This window comes from Anopheles stephensi, chromosome 2 (genome assembly GCF_013141755.1).
Source record: "Anopheles stephensi strain Indian chromosome 2, UCI_ANSTEP_V1.0, whole genome shotgun sequence".
NCBI classification, from domain to species: domain Eukaryota; kingdom Metazoa; phylum Arthropoda; class Insecta; order Diptera; family Culicidae; genus Anopheles; species Anopheles stephensi.
In genome coordinates, this window is record NC_050202.1 from 48,547,627 (window position 1) to 48,568,007 (window position 20,381).

At 42.4% G+C, this 20,381-nt stretch overlaps 1 protein-coding gene across 5 annotated transcripts; it reads right to left on the bottom strand.

Annotated features, from left to right (window-relative positions):
* Positions 1-207: 207 nt before the first annotated feature.
* On the bottom strand, positions 208-16,232 carry LOC118508340 (vertebrate ancient opsin-like). 5 transcript variants are annotated; one of them, XM_036048021.1, is made up of 6 exons: positions 15,931-16,232; positions 12,312-12,915; positions 11,690-11,849; positions 5,470-5,665; positions 2,337-2,469; positions 208-2,238 (listed from the first exon to the last, which is right to left on the bottom strand). In XM_036048021.1, the coding sequence occupies exons 2-6, from the start codon at positions 12,471-12,473 to the stop codon at positions 1,600-1,602; spliced, it is 1,290 nt and encodes a 429-aa protein (XP_035903914.1). In that variant the 5' UTR covers positions 12,474-12,915; positions 15,931-16,232; the 3' UTR covers positions 208-1,599. The 5 variants fall into 5 exon arrangements, with proteins under 5 accessions (XP_035903914.1, XP_035903913.1, XP_035903912.1 ...); XM_036048020.1 differs by having other exon boundaries at positions 12,312-13,013; XM_036048019.1 differs by having other exon boundaries at positions 15,703-16,232.
* Between the last annotated feature and the right edge of the window lie 4,149 nt (positions 16,233-20,381).

Genomic DNA, 20,381 nt, shown 5'->3' on the forward strand with positions numbered 1-20,381 from the left:
TAACTTACGTTTAGTAAATAATTTTCATTCATTTGGTTTTCGTTTCTCTTTTCAAAGCTTAACGGCCAACAGTAACAACGGATCCATTGATCCATTTGCTCTCATTGTAATCACATTCACAAAATGTAATCGCCCCATCCCAATAGGCCATCCCAATTTGATTCGATTCTGTATCGCTAACAGGTTCATAGCTAATGTTGTGTTTTAATAGTATTATATTTAGTTGCTCTTCTTCCGTTACTCTAAAATGTGAACATCTGGCTTACCATTAAACGGCATTTGTAAGAAATGCCACATGATCTACTTGACTCTCAACTGTAACATTACGTCACTATCTCGCTCGCTTGCGTTCATGTTTGTTTGGTGGGTTTGAATTATAGTTACCTTCGCTCGTGTCTTGAGTGTCGTTTCCAAAAGCTCGTCGTTAGTTACAATTGCATTGATTTCGAATTTTAAATAAATTAATCTGAGTGGAAAAGTAAAGTTACGTTAACTCTAATACAAAACAACTACTGCACGCTCGCATCGCTCACTAAAAGTGGGCTCATTCCTTTAGCGAGCGATGTGAAAATTACAGGGTTTCTCGGGTCATTTATGAATGTCAACAGCAATTTTGATTTCTACAAAGGTTTGTTACAAAATTCGATGAATATTTTACATTTGTGATTCAAAATTACATTTTTGTGGCGTTCTTTTTCAAAAATAATCCAAAATCGATCGGCTTGTTTAAACATTTCAGTGTTTCTCAAGCCAGATGAAGGTCAACTTCATCTCAAAAAATTCATTCATATGAAATCAGTTGAAATTAAATGAAGGAAAAAAAATCAAACACTCAGGCATTCAAAATGGTATTGCATATAAGAAAAAAAAAACGGATAAACTTATATCGAAGCGATTTACATAAAATATACCATTTTGATAAATTAGTTTATTTAAAAAGAAAAACTTCAGCTACTTTCTACCCCAATTGTTAGCATTTTTCACATTTTCAGCATACCTCACCCAAGAATTACTTTTTAAATGTTTTCGGGCAACTTTTCAACTTATTATTTATACCTGGAGTGTCAGAAGCGATTTTGATTTTTTTAATTGCTCAAGTGACAACGGGAAATTCGCACTAAGCAAAATCACCCAAGAAAAATCATTATATCATTTTTCTTTTCGGCAAAGCAACCGAAAAGTTCATTATTTGAAAAATAAATAATTCCTTTCCAATAGCTTGAGAAACACTGGACAAGGTAAACAAGCCGCAGGAGAACTGTTGAAATGCAACGCCACAGTGTTGAAATAGAACGTCACATGAACGAAATATACGTCAGATCTTAACATAACCCAGTGTTAAAAAGGAAAACAAGCTGCTGTCCGTTAAAACCGCTCCTTTATCTATAACGATACAGTTCTTATCGGGACGTTTCTTCGTTTCAATTTGGTCCATCGCGGAGAGGAACATTGGTGTGCCTACAGTTTCTGTCCACACTTGCCACTTACAGTCGTAATGAATTAAAAACATAACCACACCTCCACACCTACTTAACTGCTCAGTTCGTACAGCGTGTGCTCTCGTTCACCGTTCACCGTTCAATCGTATCACGTGCGCTTTTATAGTAAATTGGACCGAAAATTTTTCGATTTTATCAGTATCGATTTTCCACTATTAATCACAGATAGTTCAAAGTCGGGACGCACGAACCGGGAACCGGCGTACCCGGCACCGCTCCGTTCGCGCCCCCGTTCCTCATCGTTCATCTCGTTCAGCACCGTTTGGTCCAGGGGCGAACGGCTGGTTACCTTGCCCGGATGCGAGCTGCTCGACACGTCCACCACCGCCAACGGTGCGGTCGGTTTCACTAGGCTAATTTTGAAGCGGTTTTTCTTGCGACAGAAATCGAAACTACACTCCACCATGTCACGGCTGCTCTTGGTCAGCTCGCGCTGCATCGTGGTAGTGTTTTGGTCCGCCGTTGGCACGCCGCCCTTGTTACGCACCCGGGTAAACGCTGCCCGGAACTGTGTGTTCATGCCGACGTAGATGATCGGGTTGTAGCAGATGCTCGATTTCGCGATGAGTGCCGGCAAAACGGCCAACCCGGGCCCAATAAGTTCCGGTGGTCCGAACTGTTCGATCAGCGCAAAGATGGCGTACGGTGTCCATGCGACCATGAACGCGACGATCATCACCGCCACCATGGAGGTGACCCGCTGTTCGGCACGGTTTATTCGCCCAACGCGGGCTGAGTTCTGGGGCAAAATGGTTTGAAATTATATTTGAAGTGTGGTTAGAGTGCTGTTTCACCGCACCGGTGAAAACCCTGTGGCTTGTTAAACATTAAACTTACCCTTCGCATGTTGACGATGATGTTGGTGTAACTGTAGACAATGACTATCAACGGGACGACTAGCCCAAACACGAACAGAAAAATGATGTACGTGGTGGCGTTCTTCGTTTGCGATTCCCAATTCACCGAACAGCTGGATCGTCAGTGGAGCCATGAAAGAAAAGTAGAATTTAAATGCAGTTGGGCGAAGAGGAAGTGCTCATCAAAATTTAATTTTATGAAGAACCTGGAAGTTTGACGCACAGCATTTTTTTAGTTTTTGTAATCTTATTTTATATATAAAATTAACAGCTTTGTCTATTAAACATGTATTACCAGCCACGAAGACAGGTTGTAAATAATCAAAAGTAAAATTGTTCCATTTCATCTGCCAAGGAATTCGTTTAGTGGGACATTCCTACCCCTTGGCAGCCAGAATGTGAATTGCTGAGTACTTTGTCATCACTGTTTTATTTTCAAATCAAATGTTTCGTCTAGTCTGCCAAGTCTAGAAATTTCACTCGTACGCTTCATCAAACTTCGTTGTCATATGATTGCTCTAGATTTTCCATTATGCGATAACGTTTTGGACACTTCGATGCTTTGCCTATGAACTCATTTATTGGACAAAAATGCATAGAATGCTAGACCCATCAAACCCAAGCAAATCTTTAATAATAATAAACATTTTTGCACTGAATATTTCAATAGCACACACCAAGCTATTAATCACAACCTACGCACTTAGAATCTATAGAGATCTTAGTGGGCAAGAAGGTCTCGAAATTTAATGACTCTAGATATCACTGCTTAGGTTAATATTTGAAGTTACAAACAAACTAAGGCAACATAAGTCCTCTACCACTACGAGATCGTCACAGTCAACTGATACTCTGCCTGTCATGAGGTCTTTATCACCCGTCAGAGCTTTCGGCAAGTATGTGCATTATCTAAGGTCAGGTTTATCTTCACTCCAAGCAACTCCTCAATCAAGTTCTCGAATCCATAATCCCATTCAACTTCACTTGGATTTGACTTCACTTGGACTTCACTTGGAGACTTCAAAAACTAACGAAATGCACAATGTCTACGGTAGTCATCTACAGTCACACTGGACTATTCTGCCGAGGTCGCTGAGGTTCTGTAGACTAGTTTCGAGAAGCGGATGCTCATGCGCATCTTTGGAGAAGTAATGGAGTCAAACCTGTTGGGGATCGAAAGTGCTCGTAGCTGGAGGATATCAGCCATAAATCAATCCTGGAAACGAATTGGTGACGTGGCATATCGCTACACTGTACTCAACAGGCAGGTCGAGAAGAAGGCTCAACTGAAGATCTATTCGTCTTCATTATTTGGACTCTAAACAGTATCCTGAGGGCGGTTCGGTACCCTAGGCGATAGGACCGGGACTCGAATCCCAGCCAGACCAGGACCTCGTATGCAGGACTGACTATTCAGCTACGGATAAAATCAAGTCACAGAAAGCCAGGAATTGCAGGCCTAGACCTCTCGAGGTTATATAGACACGTAAGAAGAATCAGTTTCCTGAAATGCGCCATGATATCATGTTCAGGACATAATTTTCTTCACGACAAATTTTAAGACAACAGGGACAAGCATCAAATGATCAAAAGATCTTGAAACATTCTGGTCTAAAAGCGAAAAATGTATCACTCTATTATGGTGTGTCGACAGATGGAAAGAAATCGTAGATTCCAAGGAGTTAACAAACTCATCTTCCTATTGTTTATCTTCTAATTGATTGAACGATTTTCTACTCAAATTTTCATAAGTTCAACTGGAGAAGATAACTTAATAATTGTTATGAACTCCAACAGCTGAGAGCTTAGTTTATTGTGTAAAAGTAGTTCCTGTTAAGTACTATCCGTGCGTGGAATATCTCCCCATCTGCATTAAGCCACCTCGATCAACGCAACACAAGCAACAACAAGCACCAGCCCAACCGTCATCTATAATTACAATGTGTCGAATACAAAAGCGAAGGAAACGAATCCAATCCAATTCCAAATCCTTACCCAAATATACGCTCCATTTTCCTGGAAAACGTGCTCATCTCACAGATCCCATTTTTGGTGTCGTGTTTCGGGACGGTTCCGACTAACCCACCGCTTGCTGGCATCATCAATTTCAAATTTTCACAAAACCTACGACTGTGTACCCATCTTAGTTTGGGTGCCTTTGGATGTGTGTTTGTGTGTGTGTGTGTGTGTGGGCGAAGGAATTTTCGACAGACAGCATGCAAAGTGCATTCGACAAGCTAAACTCCCCACCTGTACGCCTCAATCAATCTCAATCCTTTATGGAAGCATTATTTCCCGGGAGAAAATCCACCGAATCGTACGTACAAGCATTCCAGCGTTCCGGTCTCGCTCGTACGTTTGCCAAGGGCTTTCCAATTGGATTCTATGATTAAAATGAAGCAGCCACTGTTCATCAATCCATATTTGCACGATGCTGGACGGTACTGGAGTTCGAACCGTAAATTTGAATTTAATTTTCGCAACTCTAAGTAAGATGTTGATGGTCCGCCTTCAATTTCATCCTAAACTGGAGAAAACTCAACAAAAAAAGATTCTTAAGAGGCGAAGGAAGTCTTGACTGACTCAAAGTCTGTACTAACTATCCATCCAACCGAACCATAAGAGATTCTTGGAGAGTATATCCCCAACTCTATACTTTAGGTAATATTAACTGCAAGCTGTACTCTGATCTTCGTATAAACATCCTTGATGAAGTTCAAATGAATAATTGCATGTCTACAGTTTCAGTACGGTGAAGTACATCATCTGTAATTCATCTTCCTCCATTACCAAACTTCAAAATTCCAGGACATCACTCCAGCTGCTCCGGGAATGCTGCTTCACGCCACGCTTACATTTGCCGATCGCAAGCACACTCCATGCACTCAGCATCAGTAACCTCACGATAAAATTGTCCTTAAAGCTGCATAAATAACGGCATTAAATCTGCCCACGTATCTACGCCTGCAATTGCCCCGTCTTAAGAAGCTGCAAAGCTAGTTTGTTACCCGTAAACGCTCTAGATTAGCCGCACCTACCGGGTGGAACCCTTACCCTGCCATGAACACAGACTTAATCCTCCCCGGTATCTATGCCATCCTGCGCCGACTTACCTAATGTTAGCTGCCTCCTGGACGTACGCACCCCAACCAAACAGCGGATGCGAGGTTAACGCAAACGAGTAGCCCCAGATGAAGAATATCGCCAGGAACGCTCCTTTGCGTGACAAATTCCGTGATGAGAATGGGCGGCTGATGAGACAGTACCGCTCGTAGGACAGTACGGTGAGCGTCGTGATGGACGTTATTCCTGGAACGGAAAATGGCAATCGTATCAAAGGAAACTGATATTTGCAGCAAAGCAAAGCCAAGAACAAAAGCAGTTCGTCTCACGTGGACATAAAGGCAAAAAAACAACGAACATACGATACGCTTTGCGAGCTTTCCGAGCCACCTGCAATTACAATATTCTTGCACCACCAACACGAACGCAAAAAAAAACAATTGACTTTGATGTCAACGGAAATAGAATAACGCAAATGGGACAAGCACCGACAGTACATGCAATGTTCGCTGCTAGAAGATGGCTTTAGGATTGGAAAGGGACAAATTATCACCACCATTAAAGCTTTGCCCCGTTAGTAATATTTATGACCGTCGTTTACACTAGTCCAACCGTCCAACCGACTTGATACAACCGAATGAAACAAAAAACAACATCAATGGAACAATCATTTGCATGCTCTTCATAATATTAATCTTTGTACTGCGAACAAGTCCACAGATACAGAGGAAAGATCCTAGACCCAACGGAAATGATATTTTTTCGTGGAAACTGTCCTTACTTTCTCGTTTACAAGTGGATTGTTGCAAGCATTCGCTGTTTTCCGGTGAATGTGGTTATCCCACAATTCAGCTTTAGTTTACCTAAAGACAGAAATCGTCTGGCGCACTGTGTGGCCTAGAATGTGGCATATTAGTGGTTCGAGAGAAATTCATATCGGGTGAAATTGTGTTTGCTTTCCTGGAACTAAACAATTATCTCGTAAGACGTTAGCTGTTTGTGGGTAAAATTTTCAATTCAATAATGGTTTGCTAATAAATGTTTCCTTATAAAAATAAACATTACCGGTATACACTACCAACACTCTAATACCCTTTGAGCGTTGACGTTCGAACTACTTGGCCTCCCAAACCCTTCAAGAATAATTGCCAAGTGTTGGAGGCGATAATTCAGCTAACGAACTCAATTACACATGATTGCTCGTAGGCTTGAAGGCCTAAACCTCAATTAGGCCTTTCAAATGTCACGTATGACCATTGCGATGGACACTATGGACATCATATTCATTCGTCTATCATCGTCCGATTATCGGTAAAGCTAATAAGAGCTGCTTTGCTTTCGTTAGTACACATCCTCTTGGGCGATAACTAACCTTCATTGTCGTCAGACCCTGGTTGGGCTGGTCGTACGAGCAATTCTGGTATTCAATTGCATAGAATTGTTTCTAGCTGTACTCTGGACATCTGAAACACCATGCCAGAGGCTATTCAAAACGACATTGGCTAGGCTTTCGTCGAGGCTAGCGAGGAACACACACTGCCTTTGTTCAAAGTAAAGCAACATTAAGATTTACAGAGAATTTAATCTACTATGAGACACCAATAAAACAGGAAGCTCTCGGTTTACTGCTAACAGAAGTAAAGGGTTAACTATCAGATATTCAATATTTGTTGCTCAATACTTTGATGTATTTCTTTATGGCTGTGATAAAAAAAAGCTATTCTCTGTTACTTTTCATCGCGATCCACCCTGTATCGAAGCAGGGGTAATGTTTTATTTACGACGTTAGTAAAACTATACTACCTACAAGATTACCTCACTGAAGACACACTTGCCCCATCTGTGAAAAAGTTAAATAGAGTTTCTGAAGCGAAACGTAGACTACTGATCAGATCTTCACAATATGACGAAATGAGCCCTCCCAGACATAACAAATAAGATGAACCACCAAGGGTCTCCTTTGGTCTTGCCCGTCTTGTCTTTAACCTGGAGCTATGGAGGGTGAAACTCGGAGGTGGAAACATCGGGGACTATTTTTTACATGTCAATCTGAATCGTTGAGTACTTTCATGACATTAACTTCAACGGTTTGGAGGCTCTCCTATGAGGCAAAGGCTTACCAAGGGATGACACAAGTGGCTCTTTACCGGAGACACAAATTGTCATAAGAAATGCACTGAACGACACAGCATGTAAAGGTTTTTCTAAGGCCGTCCACATGAAAAGCGTGAGCTGGACCAGATTGAAATGCAGGGATGGAGTTGATGCGTCCTGTAGAAAAACCGGGATAAATATTGATAAAACCATGAAGCTCTGTAATTTTCCAATTCTTACCAGTAGTTAGCGAACTTTCAAATCTAGTACTAATAATAATTTTTCATGTCCTACCTCACATTATATTAATCTACATGTAAAGCGTACAGTGTTGTTGTTCCATCATCTACCCCTTGGGAGGAACACTGTAATTTAAAAATTGACTTCTACTGCAATCTTGCGATTTCCCTCAAAATCCACTATCGAATCCGCTACTATTTTTCTTGAGAGCAACGCTATTCATAACCTTGGTGCCTCCTTCCCTAGGCCCAGCAAGGATGTCTAACATCCGCGGATTGACTGCTTGATTTCCACGGGGTAAGAAGTTATGTTCCGTATACTTCTACGCTTCGAAAAGAAGGTCTATAATTAGAAAATCATTTCCTGTTTTTGCACCATTGCCCTGAGAGTGCCTATAATTAGACTGCATAATTAGCAACACGGTATAAGATCTTAAGTTGCGTTGAGTTTTTTCCAGAAATTCTAGCCCAAATCGCTTGCTTTTTTCGCAAGAGGTTAAACATAGCATGTACCTTAGGTCAGTTCAATTTTATTGAAGTCCTTAAACGGTTCTTCAATTGAAAGAGCCGCATGGAATTGGCAACTCATTTATATACATCCTTAAACAGGAAGACTTTCATGGCTTTTCTAGGTTATAATAATTTTTGGTGAAGCACGTTTAACTGCTGTGTCAATGATAAATTTTGCTTCATCTCTAAGACCAGCATATTCAAATATCCCATATATTTAGTATGAAGAATGGGACAATGTTTTGTTCTTTTACAGTAAATGGTATATTTATAACAAAGCTAGGAAAAAATGTATGGAATATTTAAGGAGAATGCGTATATTTTAAATTGTTGTTGTAAATTTCTACTTGCTTATGCATCACAGTTAGACTGAGCTTAGTCCTAAGAGAACAGAGTCTTACAATCTAATGAAGTTGCAAGTAAATGATAATCTAAGAGGTCAGAGGTCTTTCCTGCGGGATGGAACCGTGGGCTTTCGCCCATGTAGGCTCCATTTCTTCAACGTATCCGTGCTTTCTGGCGGTGATTCAGCATCTGGCACATCTTTCAACATCCAAAATTACCACCTAAGGTCTACGATGGATGATAATCGACCGACTTCCGGATACCAAAGAGACAGTGGAGTCGCCACTGATTGGTGAAGAAAGAGAGTGTCGTTAAGCTAACGATCCACACTGTACCTGTTGATGCTCAACAAGGTGCCTCGCGTACTGCTGCTACACAGGATGGATCGTGCTCCCCCAGCCTGCTCAGTTGCTCCCAGTTGGAGGATCTGGAGCACAGGTTTGCCATTTGCTCTAGGGTATCTAATGCTTGGAGCATTCTGATGCAGGCTATAGAAGCCATCATCCCTGAATATATTATATATTGCCTGAATATATTATAGACGAAGAGGAGGTACAACCTCGAGAGGTTTTGGCCTGCCATTTCTGACTTTCTGTTACTTGATTTTACCCAAAGCAAGGTAGTCAGCCCCGCCGGACGACGCAGCCCGTAAAATCCTTTCAGGCCGTCCACACGGACAGAGAAGGCATGGTAGGCACAAATTGCGATGGAGTGATGGCGTTGATGCGTCCGCCAGAACGGCAGGTATAACGGATTGGCAGACGACGGCGCTAAACCGTGACGCGGTATCGAGGATTGTTGCAGCAGGCCAAGACCGCAAAGCGGTTGTAGCGCCTGATAAGTAAGTAAGAAAGGTAGTCAGCCCTGCGTACGGGAAGGTGATCTGGTTGGGATTTGAACGCTGGTGCTACGGTGTCGCCTGGTTCGGTGGCCGAGGCTCATTTACAAATCATTTACAGTCTATATATTTTGCATGTATATGGAATAGGTGTTTTTTCTTATTTTAAATTTTTGTTCTTCATTCGTACCCTCCATTGTATCACAAGTCCACAAACGGAAAGTGGTTACTGGCTATAATACGAAAAACTAACTGAGCTTAATCCACGTAGTTAGATAGTCATTCCTCATTACGAACGAACGGTGCGGATGGGATTTGAACCCCGGTCCTGCCGTATGAAGACCAGGGCCGTAGTCGCCTCTAACACCGGGACACCCCTATTTTCAGTTTTTTTTTCAAATCACATCAAATATTTACTCTAACGACAATTATTTGAATTGGTAGATGGTATGGCCTTTTGAACGCGGCGATGCAGTTAGACCGCCTGTCCGAACATGGGGTTGACTACATTACTACGGGTAAAATCAAGTCACAGAAAACCAGAAATGACATGCCGAGACCTTTCGAAATGCGGCGCCTGTCTTCACACGTCAGGATCATTATTCAACTCCTATCCAAATCCTTAGAAAACAATCCTGATGGAAATAACGACAGCATATTTACTAAGAACTAAATGTTGCGAAGACTTAACAGATAAATGTCCCCTGCCAACCTTATGTGAACATAATAAAATTGCTGTCCAAGTTATAATTCCTGTGTCGCAAAAACTTTCCTCCCAAATCGAGTGATAAACACGGCCGCTCTTCGTCGTGCTGTAGCTTTCACACAAATTACAAAATCATCACAAAAGCCTACTACAGAACGACCACCTTACGCAACACTCACCGTTCAGTTCACCAAAACAGGCAGATTAAATGGATTGTGGCAAATTGCGAATTGATAGATTTATGTCCATAGTTTCACTATCATTTGCCGCAAAAAAGTTCAGTTGATACCGGTCAGGCTCAACTAGCTATTGAACATTGTCTGTTCATTGAATAAAAGCGGGACGACGACGGCTCGACGAATCCGACTGACACAGCTCTAACCCAATTTCTCCATTACGAAATCGAATCGGAGCCCATTCGAACAAAACTAATGCGCTTCCCTTCCTGCAAACCGTTGCGGGATGGGAAAGTTTTGGGAGGAACTTCTTCCTGGGCCTGCTCACAACCGAAGGCAAACCGTATCGAATTCTAGCAAAAACCGCAACCCTCGGGCTACTAAATACTTGCCCAGCCTAAGACTCGTTTCTGTATCTGTCCTTCTTAAAGTAGTGATGCTGAGTGGTGGGTGGCTCGCTCGATTCTTAAAGCAAGAGTCGTATCGAATCTGACAATGCTATCACACTATACATCCCACACACACACAAGTTGGGGCAATCTGTTGTGGAAAGGTTTTATCGTGCTTAATCATGGAATAAAATTACATCTCCGCTCGCCAGATCTTTCATATTAATTATTAAAGAAACGGCAAAATGATTATCACACGCTCGCATCATGCAAACATTACTTTAACCTCGTAGTTTCGGTGGGGCGCTTATTTTTTGGGCACTCCCAGCTAATACTACGGAATAAATTACGAACGAGCAAAAAATGCCCTGGTCTATTTCAGATCACACGGTTGCTCGGTCTATCTTAGCTCTTCCGATTTGGTTATTGATTATTGATGTGCAGTGGAAAAGGTTAAAGGTTGCGTTGCTTTAAAACAAAATGCTTTCTGAGATGAAATGAACACCCCTGAAAGATGAAAGGAAGCAAAAGGCTGTGTCTGTTTCGCTTCGCTTTGAGACAAACATGACAAACGAGCGTGGAAACCAATGAAGATGAAACGAATTTGTTTCCTTTTACCTTCAAAGTTCAATCATTCGCGATTGAACTGGCGAAAGCACGAATCGCGCTAGAATTACGCTTTTTTCTTCCTTACGGCAGGACGCAAGAATCAACCCGATGAGAGTGGAATAAAAATAAAACTCCGAAAAAGAAAAGCAAGCGATAAGCGAAAAATAATGGTTCAGGATCACCTGACAGGCATGAGCATGATAAATGAATTGGAATGTTTGGATCGTCTTTAATGCGAAAGTTTGCGGAAACCTGTGAATCGCCTGGCTGGAATTAAAATAAAAATGGCTCGTAGCTGATGGCGCAAGAGTGGTGAGGTTTGGGGCAGCCGCACGCGTAACGTAACGCGAAAGCAATGAATTACCGAGCAGCGACATGAAGAACCCGTACGCCACGCACAGCGTCCGTCCGAAGATCCAGCGATGGGAGATGGCCGACGTGAGCGTTAGCGGATTGCCGATGATCGACACGGAAAAGTCGGAGCAAACCAAATTGAATAATATGATGTTCATCGGTGTCCATAGCTGGAAAAAACGGAAAGGAAAACCCCCGGAGAACCGAGGATGCGTACGGCACCGTTAACACTAATAGGGACAATCGTTTTCACACCGACAGCAAAACCACAGCAAACGTCACATCGGTATCACATCAAACAGCAGTGTCCGGTATCGAGGAATCGATCGGGGCGTAAAGATTTCCATGTCAATGGGGGCTAAAGTTTTGACGATGCTTCTTCTGCGTCGTTCGGGGACCGAATGAGGAAATGGAAACATGTACGTGTCATTTCAACATTGCACGATGAGGTTGACTCGTCAAACGCGTTGACAGAATTCATTTCAACCAGGAAATGGATTCTCCATCCCACATCGCCCAACATAGCACCGTTGTCCCGTCTGATGGCATCTACACACTGCTGCCAGAAGGATCTCCCGTTCTCCATACTGTCACCTCACCAAACTCGCAAAGACACGGCATTCAACACTCACCTGCATATCCTTGGACATTAGTGCAATTACAAACAGGTTGAGAAAAAAGCCAAAGAAACCGATAAAGAACAGTGTGATGGCGGCCGCATTGTACGCCCATGGTGCCATCAGATCTTCGTAGTCTGCCACACTGGATGCCACATCGTTAGGAGCGTCGTTCATCTTCGCTGCTGCCACATGTTTCGGACGGGTTCGGTCGGTCGGGGTTTGGCTTTGGGGTGTCCGAGGCCCGCGAGACGAGTGCTGGACTTACACCGTTCCGACCGGAGCCAATCGAAGGATTCCCCGGCACGGATGGCTAAGCATCCAAAATATCCGTTGCGGTCTATTATTGTACCGGCAGCCACATTCTGCTGCACGTTTCCGAATTCTTCGAATGCAAGTACAACTGAAACCTGGTGTTCTGATGGTAGGTGAGGTGAGAGGAGAGGACGGTAGACGCAATGGACGCACGGTAAACACTAACAGCTAGTTCCGGTAGCTTGTTGCCCACATTCTACACACGCTTCACCACTTGTCTGTATTGTCGATAATCCTGCACTACGGTTCGTTGCACATTGGACCGCGGCCGGTTGTCTACGATCTGGGCGATGGCATTCAACAGCTGATAGGTTCGTTAGCCAAGTGAAGGGGCATGAGAGCAATTTCGAGAGGTAAAACAAACATTTTGCGGCAGAAATGCCGTTTGTGCCTTTTGAAGATCTGATGTCAAACGATAATTGATTTTGTAAGACATTGATTGTAAGTTTTGGGGACATTATGGTTTAAAGGATTTAGACTGTGGCTTAGGGATTGAATAACAAGAAATAAAAAGGGATTAAATAACAAGTTCAAATTCAAAATGGATGACTTAGAGTTCAGGGTATGGATAATCGATGCCTTCCAGTGCTTTAAAGAAGCAAAATGGCATCTAAAGCGTACAAAGATTATGCTCTGAGCAATTCAGAAGTGGTCGGAAGTTATTCCGTCCCTTCAAGAAACGGAAACGGGCGACCTTGAAGACTTCCAGCAAGACATTGCCGGTTGGGAAAAATTCCGATAAATGAAACAATAGCTAGCTTCTTTTCTAGGAATGTCAAGCCATTTCCTCACGGCTGCACTCTCTAAGAATTGTTTAAATACAAGGAACATCAGTACCCTCGTGTACTGAAGCCAAGAGACGTCAACTGCGACATGTAGACATCAAGGGTAGATCTTTAAGCATCCAAACTGTCTAAAAAGCGCTAACTAGGTTATAGACTTAAGCACGTAGCTCTAAAACCGTACCAATAATTCTAGTTATTATTTCAAAAAGCCATTGTCGAGTTAAAGACGGAAACCATCATCACTATCAGCATCATCAAAAGGAAAAAAGTGTTGGGAAGCTCTCGGTCTTGTCGCTATTTCTATACCTCGAAGATTTTGGTGTGCCTGGTTCTGGAGGGATCATCTCGACGTGATTTGCTATGGGCTATTGAACCCGAGTGAATCCCTCGCTGGAGAGTGTTATCGACAACAAACAATCTGATTGAACCAAGTGTTGCGTGAGAATTGACCACACTACTAGAATAGGCATCACAACGCTCAGCCTCATGGTGACACTCTGGTCAAACCCTGCCTGGACATTTTCTGATTCTTCAGCCATTGCTCGATACCAGCTTTCCATTCTCCAGCATTTTCCGGCTAAACAAGAACATTCAAAAAAGGCTATATTCCTGGATTAGCCAAAGGGCGAATGGGTTCTCGGAAAAAACGAATTTTTTACTCGAAAATTATTAAAAACATGCAAAGAAGGCCCAGGGACCGAGACGTTATCTAGTTGCGGTTGCAGTTAATGTAGTACAGTCCTTAACAAAACTAGAGTAATACCTGTTATTTTAAGAAACAAAATTAAAACTTACTTAAATTAATGTTTTAGAGAGTTGTAAAGAATAATAATTATGTCCCGCACTTTTTGTGAGAGCTTTTGTAGCAGACTTTCATGAAGAGCGTCTCGACGATTTGAGGAGTGGGCCTAATGTTGGTAGATTTTTCCAATATTCTGTGCTGAAAAATATATTGCCCATGTTTAGTGTTGTTTGTACGATCGTATGTTGCTCGTAAATATTGCAGAACAGACCGATAAATACATGTTTTAAATTTTTTATTGTAAAATTGTTATAAAAAAAACATTAACATTATTCTTTTCACACTACTTCTTCTTCCTTTTTCACACTACATCCTCCAGAGGTCTCAGCCTGCCATTTCTGGCTTTCTGTGACTTGATTTTACCCGTTGATGGACAAGTCAGTCCTGCTTACGGGGAGGAGGTATAGTTGGGATTTGAACTCCAGTCCTGCAGGCCTGCAGGATGGGATATGCAGGCCGTCACAGCTATCCCACCTGCCCCAGATAGAGATCGCAAGCAAATTTATTTAACGATTTTTAAAACCATTAAATAAACGAAGAAAACTATTTTCCGCAGTGATTTGAAGAATTATATTATATTGAGGAGTTTCATAAACGCGAGGAAAAATTGTAAAAGTTCCTCATAATAAAATCCGATAAATCTTTGTTATTATTCTTAATAACCATTTTACACATAGATTTCTGCTAATTTTTATTCTAAAAAATAGACACTCTTATATTTTTTGTCACGGACTGTATATGAACTATGAAGTACCACTGATTGCCATTTACATTATAAAGCGAGCCCTTGAATATTTTATATTCGATACATTATCCAATTCTGAAAATATTTTAACACACCAACAGAAACATCTCATCGCTCATAAACATTCAACAAAGCAGTCTTAAAGACCAGCGAAGGCGAGGAAAAAAAACTTCCAACCACCAAACAGCTAGATGACTCGAACATTGCATAATGAATTCAACAAGCGATCAGTCGATGTTAGCGGGACCAGCACGTTCCCCTACCACAGCTTTAAATAAAAAACAATTGCGATACAATTCTACGAAAAACAAACACACAAATACACAAGTGCAGAACAGAGCATCCCCAACCAACCACGTATAATGGTGGTTTGGTGTGGTGAAAAACTTTCGCGAAAGTATTTCGCACAACGCCGCCCGGTGCTAGCAATGGAAGGATGGCAAGAGGGTTAAAAATATGTGTGTTTTCTCTAAAAATACTGTACGTTTGGGTGCGCGTTACGCGTGGTGTACGGCGGACGGCCGACAACAAATTGGAAAAGCTTTGGAAGGAATGATGACGACAATGATGATGATGGAAGGAAATTTCCTCGCAACCAATCAAATGTGTGTTTCCTCGGGCATTTTAAGGATGAGAAATTGTTTGCAAATTTCGAAAACTTCTTTGTTATTAAAAAGAAGTTTTTTTTAATAGAAAAGAGAAGACACAGCTCTGCACAGTTATTCCTGGAGCATTATTTAAGCTTTTGAGTTGTTTTACCTTTTACGCTTAAAAAATGGCATTAAAATAGGGCAACCATGCCCAACACCGACTAAATCTATTATCCCTACGATAACGGCCGAACTATTCCCAAACACCGACTTTGACTTATCGTATCTTATCGTTCACTAACGCACCACGAAATAGCACCATCGTCACTTGTATCACCAGTAATCTGAAGCACAATCTTCTCCCTTCTGCACTAAGGCGTCGATTCGTTTAACTCACTTCGATATCCATTGTTTCCCATAATCCCGCAACAAATCGCCCGCTTTTCTTTTCACTTCTGTATCGTCTCACTTTATCTTCTAAAACACATTTTATCACCACCGAACGATCGACCAGCCGCCGCGTTGCTCTGCGGTTGATACATCGTCTTTAAACTAGGACGATTCGATGACGCCGCACACGCGTCGAACTGATTACGGTGCGTTGTCCCATCGAAAGGCCACTTTCGCTTTCCGAAACATCACACAGCCGTGTAAAAGCCCCGGATACGCTCCGTGGTAGAACTCCCGCTCGGTGCAGACTCCGGCCGACGACTGGCTGGTGACAGATTGTCGACCGCTGATAAAATAGATTCTTGCTGCCGCAACGCACCGGATGCTGCTGCCACAGTAGAGCACACCCCCAAAAATGGCGGCTTCACGCACTCACTGTTTACCGGCGAACGCGCGTCGGATGAACTCAACGGCGACCGAGAGCATTCCCGAAGAGTAATGCGAAGCTCCTTGTGAGCGAAAGGTCGGAATACGCCGGTCCTGAGGAGTGCTTGAGTTCATTGCGTTACAGAGGTCACGGTCATCACTGGGAAACGGGGAGGGCAAAAACAAACATTTGAGATCCAGCTCCATCATTACGGTGAGCACTCGGCGGCCAATCGGTATTACGGTTACTTAGCTCCATTATAAGCGGATGTTGACAAACGGAAAGTGGCTCAGTGGCGCAGGGCTTCCGCGAGCCGATTACCATGACAACCGGGAAGAACTCACTCTAGTGCTTCCTTGTGTTCCCGTGCTTGGAATACCCGAGAAGCAAGGGATATTCATAATTCCCGTGTAAATAAACAACGAATCAAGACTCTCAAAATGATGTGTGCAAAGGACGTCAATCGAAATTGCAAAGTGTCTTCAAATTTGCTTTAAAACATAACAATTCAGAAGCTAACTCCCTAAGAGGGCATCAATATTTCGCTCATGCTTTCCAAAATTTCTTCCCTTATCGATCATAGAATAAACGGCTGAAACGTGACTACAAACAAAGTACCGGGTGTGTGAGTGTGTGTGTTTTCCCCCCCTGCATCTCAGATCATCAATATCCAACAGTAATGAGGGCTTCATTTAACATGCCAGCCATAAACCACATCCCCATTCGGCGGTGTCACAAGCGCAATCGTGGTGTCATATAGCTGCTCGTTATCCACTCGGCGGCACTCCCGTGCACAACTGATACACGATACGTACCTTCAAGCATTTGGTTTGAACGTTTCCTTGTCACAATAGCAGCGGGCCATCGCGGATTGCGGATGATACCTGTGGGTGGGTAGAAGCGCTTTATTTTTATTACCTTCTAAATGTCCTATGAATCGAGTGCAGTGGAAACCCGGCCGGCTTAAACTGTACGCCGAGTGTGCCACCGAGGGTGCCATAAATTTGCGCCTGCACGTCTTCCGATAATTTGGCTACTAAAGCGGGCTTTAGTGGCGTTGATGGTGGGAAGAGTAGCACAATTGGCTGTGCTTGTTCTGGGCACTGTTTGGCGAAAGAGTGGCCCGTTTTGATCGAAAAATGTTATGATTTGAATTATGCGTGAATTTGTGATGTTTTGTACAGTTTTTTTCGGGGTTCTATGCCTTCAGCTATGAAAATCTGATAGCTCGTTGACTTTGTCACGCGCGAATGACTTTGACTTTGATGGCGTCGAATCCTAGTTCGACCATTTCTTCATATGCCAAAAGATTTGGGAGCCGAAATCTGACCTCTGGGATCCAGCATCCGCAATCTTAGAATCCTGAGAACCCAGATCTTGGAAACCGCCATTCGAGGTCTACATCATCAGTGTTATGGATTAGGGCCAAATATGTAAAGACCAATCGATGTGGAACAGTTAAGCTCTTATGTATTATATTCGTTACGTACTATATAATCCTTAAAGTAACAAAAATCAATACTTAGGCTAGCTCATAGCTTTGTTTAATTTTTTTTAGTTTATTTGGCCCTATTACAAGGCTACTCGACAATATTCTAAGGTCTACGGGAATGATTAAGTGTATGCAGTCTAAAAAGTATTGTTTCTTACTAGCTGTTCTCATAGCGGCGCTGGTCTTCACATGGCAGGACCGGGGTTCAATTCCCATCCCGACCGCCTCCCCCCATACGAAGGGCTGACTACTTTGCTACGGGTAAAATCAAGTCAAAGAAAGCCAGAAATGGCAGGCCGAGACTTCTCGAGGTTGTAGTGCCAAGGAAGAAGAAGAAGTTCTTGGAAAAAAATCTGTTAGATTTCAAATCATGTAAAACATTCAGGCACTGCCGTCGTACGGAATGCTCCATTGTATGGATCTAATATTCGACCAGATAAAATTGATGTCTTCCTTCTCTTCAAGCCAATGATAAACCACTAGGGCCCGATACTTCTATGCAAAAATGATCAGGTTAAGCAATGAAAAGTCTTGCATGCCGAGCAATAAATAATACAAATCTAATTCCGAAAGAACTACATTTTTCAAAGTGTTCCTTATCGTTGCGTAGTAAATGGCTACACAATATCACATGGACAAATCTGCTATGAAATCAAATATAGCCTTGCAATGGACATCATACAACATCCTGGGCTTGAAGAAACACTTTAAAAGCCTAAATTATGTCCAGATTTGTCTCAGGAACAAACTTTTGTGATCCCAGTACATTGTTCCAAACTTTTAAAATCATGTCCCAATCAATAGTGTGGACTAATAAACTTCTCATAAATACTTAGCACTCTCCATCATTTTAGCGAGTTTTCCGTTCCAAACAAACATTTGAACAGAAGCAGTAGTTAAACTTTGGACACTTGTTCATTCCACACATTTATCCAAGAGACTAGACATTCGCGCAAATGGTGAAAAATTAACTTCACAAACTGAATATCGTCACACAGAAAAGTCGACCGGAATCGGCGGAAACGAATGTTAAAAAACCCACAACCATTCAAACCAGTTCAGAAACTGTTGGTCAAATAAAATCTTTCACACGAAGCGTGTCGCCCTGGTCACAGTGACGACTGTCAGGGGACCCGGCACACTTTATGTCCAACACTAAGGAAGTACCGTTTAATGTCAAATCTGTCTCCCACACCAAGTTTACGGAGAGTGTCCTTCTGTGGGTTTTTCTCCTGCGGGACTCATTTGTCTCCCAGCGCGACACTTAGAACATTTTCCAGCAATTCACAATCGGAGGACATTACTTATTTATACTTAGTCAGCGCCACAACTAACTATCAGGCTGCGCCAGAAAAAAAACATCTTCAAACTACTTTCGGTTTCACATTAGCGAATGATCAGCCGAGTCTTCTCCACTTAGTGTGAGGTAAAAGCAAAGGAACTGTTATTTTCCTACAATTCCAAAGAGCTTAACTTTCAACATTAACCAATAAACCGACTACAACTAAGGTAAAAACCAACCAAGAGCGTAAGGCCACTTGGCAGAGCATTGGAGCTTTTATGTCTGCTTTTCTCGGACTATCAGCTGGACAGCCAGTCTTGCGTATCTGTCATCAGTCCGAATGTGATTTGATCCCAATCATACGAAAATTCCAAATTGATCCCAAAACGTTACAGATAGCTTGTCATGAGTGTGTTAAAGATTTATCAATATTTGGTGCTTGCTTGTTCTTGCTTCGATTCTCTTAATCAATTCTCCCTCGAAGAGTCCTCAGTCTTCCTGAAGGACATTCAATTGGTTCAATTTAAAGCTTCGATGCTCTCTGGAACTCTGGATACTTTTTCATTCATTCCTCTTTATCCATCTAGATCCTGTAGTTGCTCAGTAGTAAAACAGAATGCTTTTCAAACTACCATTTGGATATCTGAAGCTCTCCTGTTCCTCGCTAGCTATCATAAACAATGAGAACAATCTTCCATGTTCAAACTGTTTCATCAATGCCATTTCTTGCTTCCCTTGAACCAAAATGTTACCCGTAGCTGGATAGTTAGTCCTCAGTATTGTGGTGCAGTCCGGTCGAGATTCGATGCCGAATCCTGCCGTGGGAAGTCCTGAGCCCCTATCACCCCGGCCACCAAACTGCCAAAGCTATCGCTGACTAACTCGTTAGAAACATGAGTGCATCGTTGGCCTCCATGCTCTTTAGGCGTTTAAGGCGTTTCAATATCCCATAACGGTTGCCAATGTCTCAGCAAAGCTCTTCAATTAAGGTCTTATAATCCCAATAGTTTCTCCAACATTAAGTGCCACAAAAACGCAAACGCCTTAACCAAAAGAATGGTTTGCATATTCCCAAGCTGAGCCAACCAAACTGAACTCCTCCAACTTCCTTCATTTAAGTAGATCGTATTAACAATAGTCAACAAAAACCAAATCTAACGAAGCGGCCAAAGCTCATGTGAACTTCCGCAGTAAGAATGCTTTTCATTGTTTCTTTCAACAACAAAAACGTTTGCAAAAGTCCTTCCCAACTAAGTA

What these genes read in the sequence shown, in the direction of transcription:
- LOC118508340 (XM_036048021.1), bottom strand. Translation starts at nt 12,473, where the DNA reads ATGAACGACGCTCCTAACGATGTGGCATCCAGTGTGGCAGACTACGAA. An exon ending in CAGGAGGCAGCTAACATTAG is followed by an intron (nt 2,470 to 5,469) that starts GTAAGTCGGCGC and finishes CTGACGATCCAG; the next exon opens with CTGTTCGGTGAATTGGGAAT. An exon ending in TCATCGTCAACATGCGAAGG is followed by an intron (nt 2,239 to 2,336) that starts GTAAGTTTAATG and finishes ATTTTGCCCCAG; the next exon opens with AACTCAGCCCGCGTTGGGCG.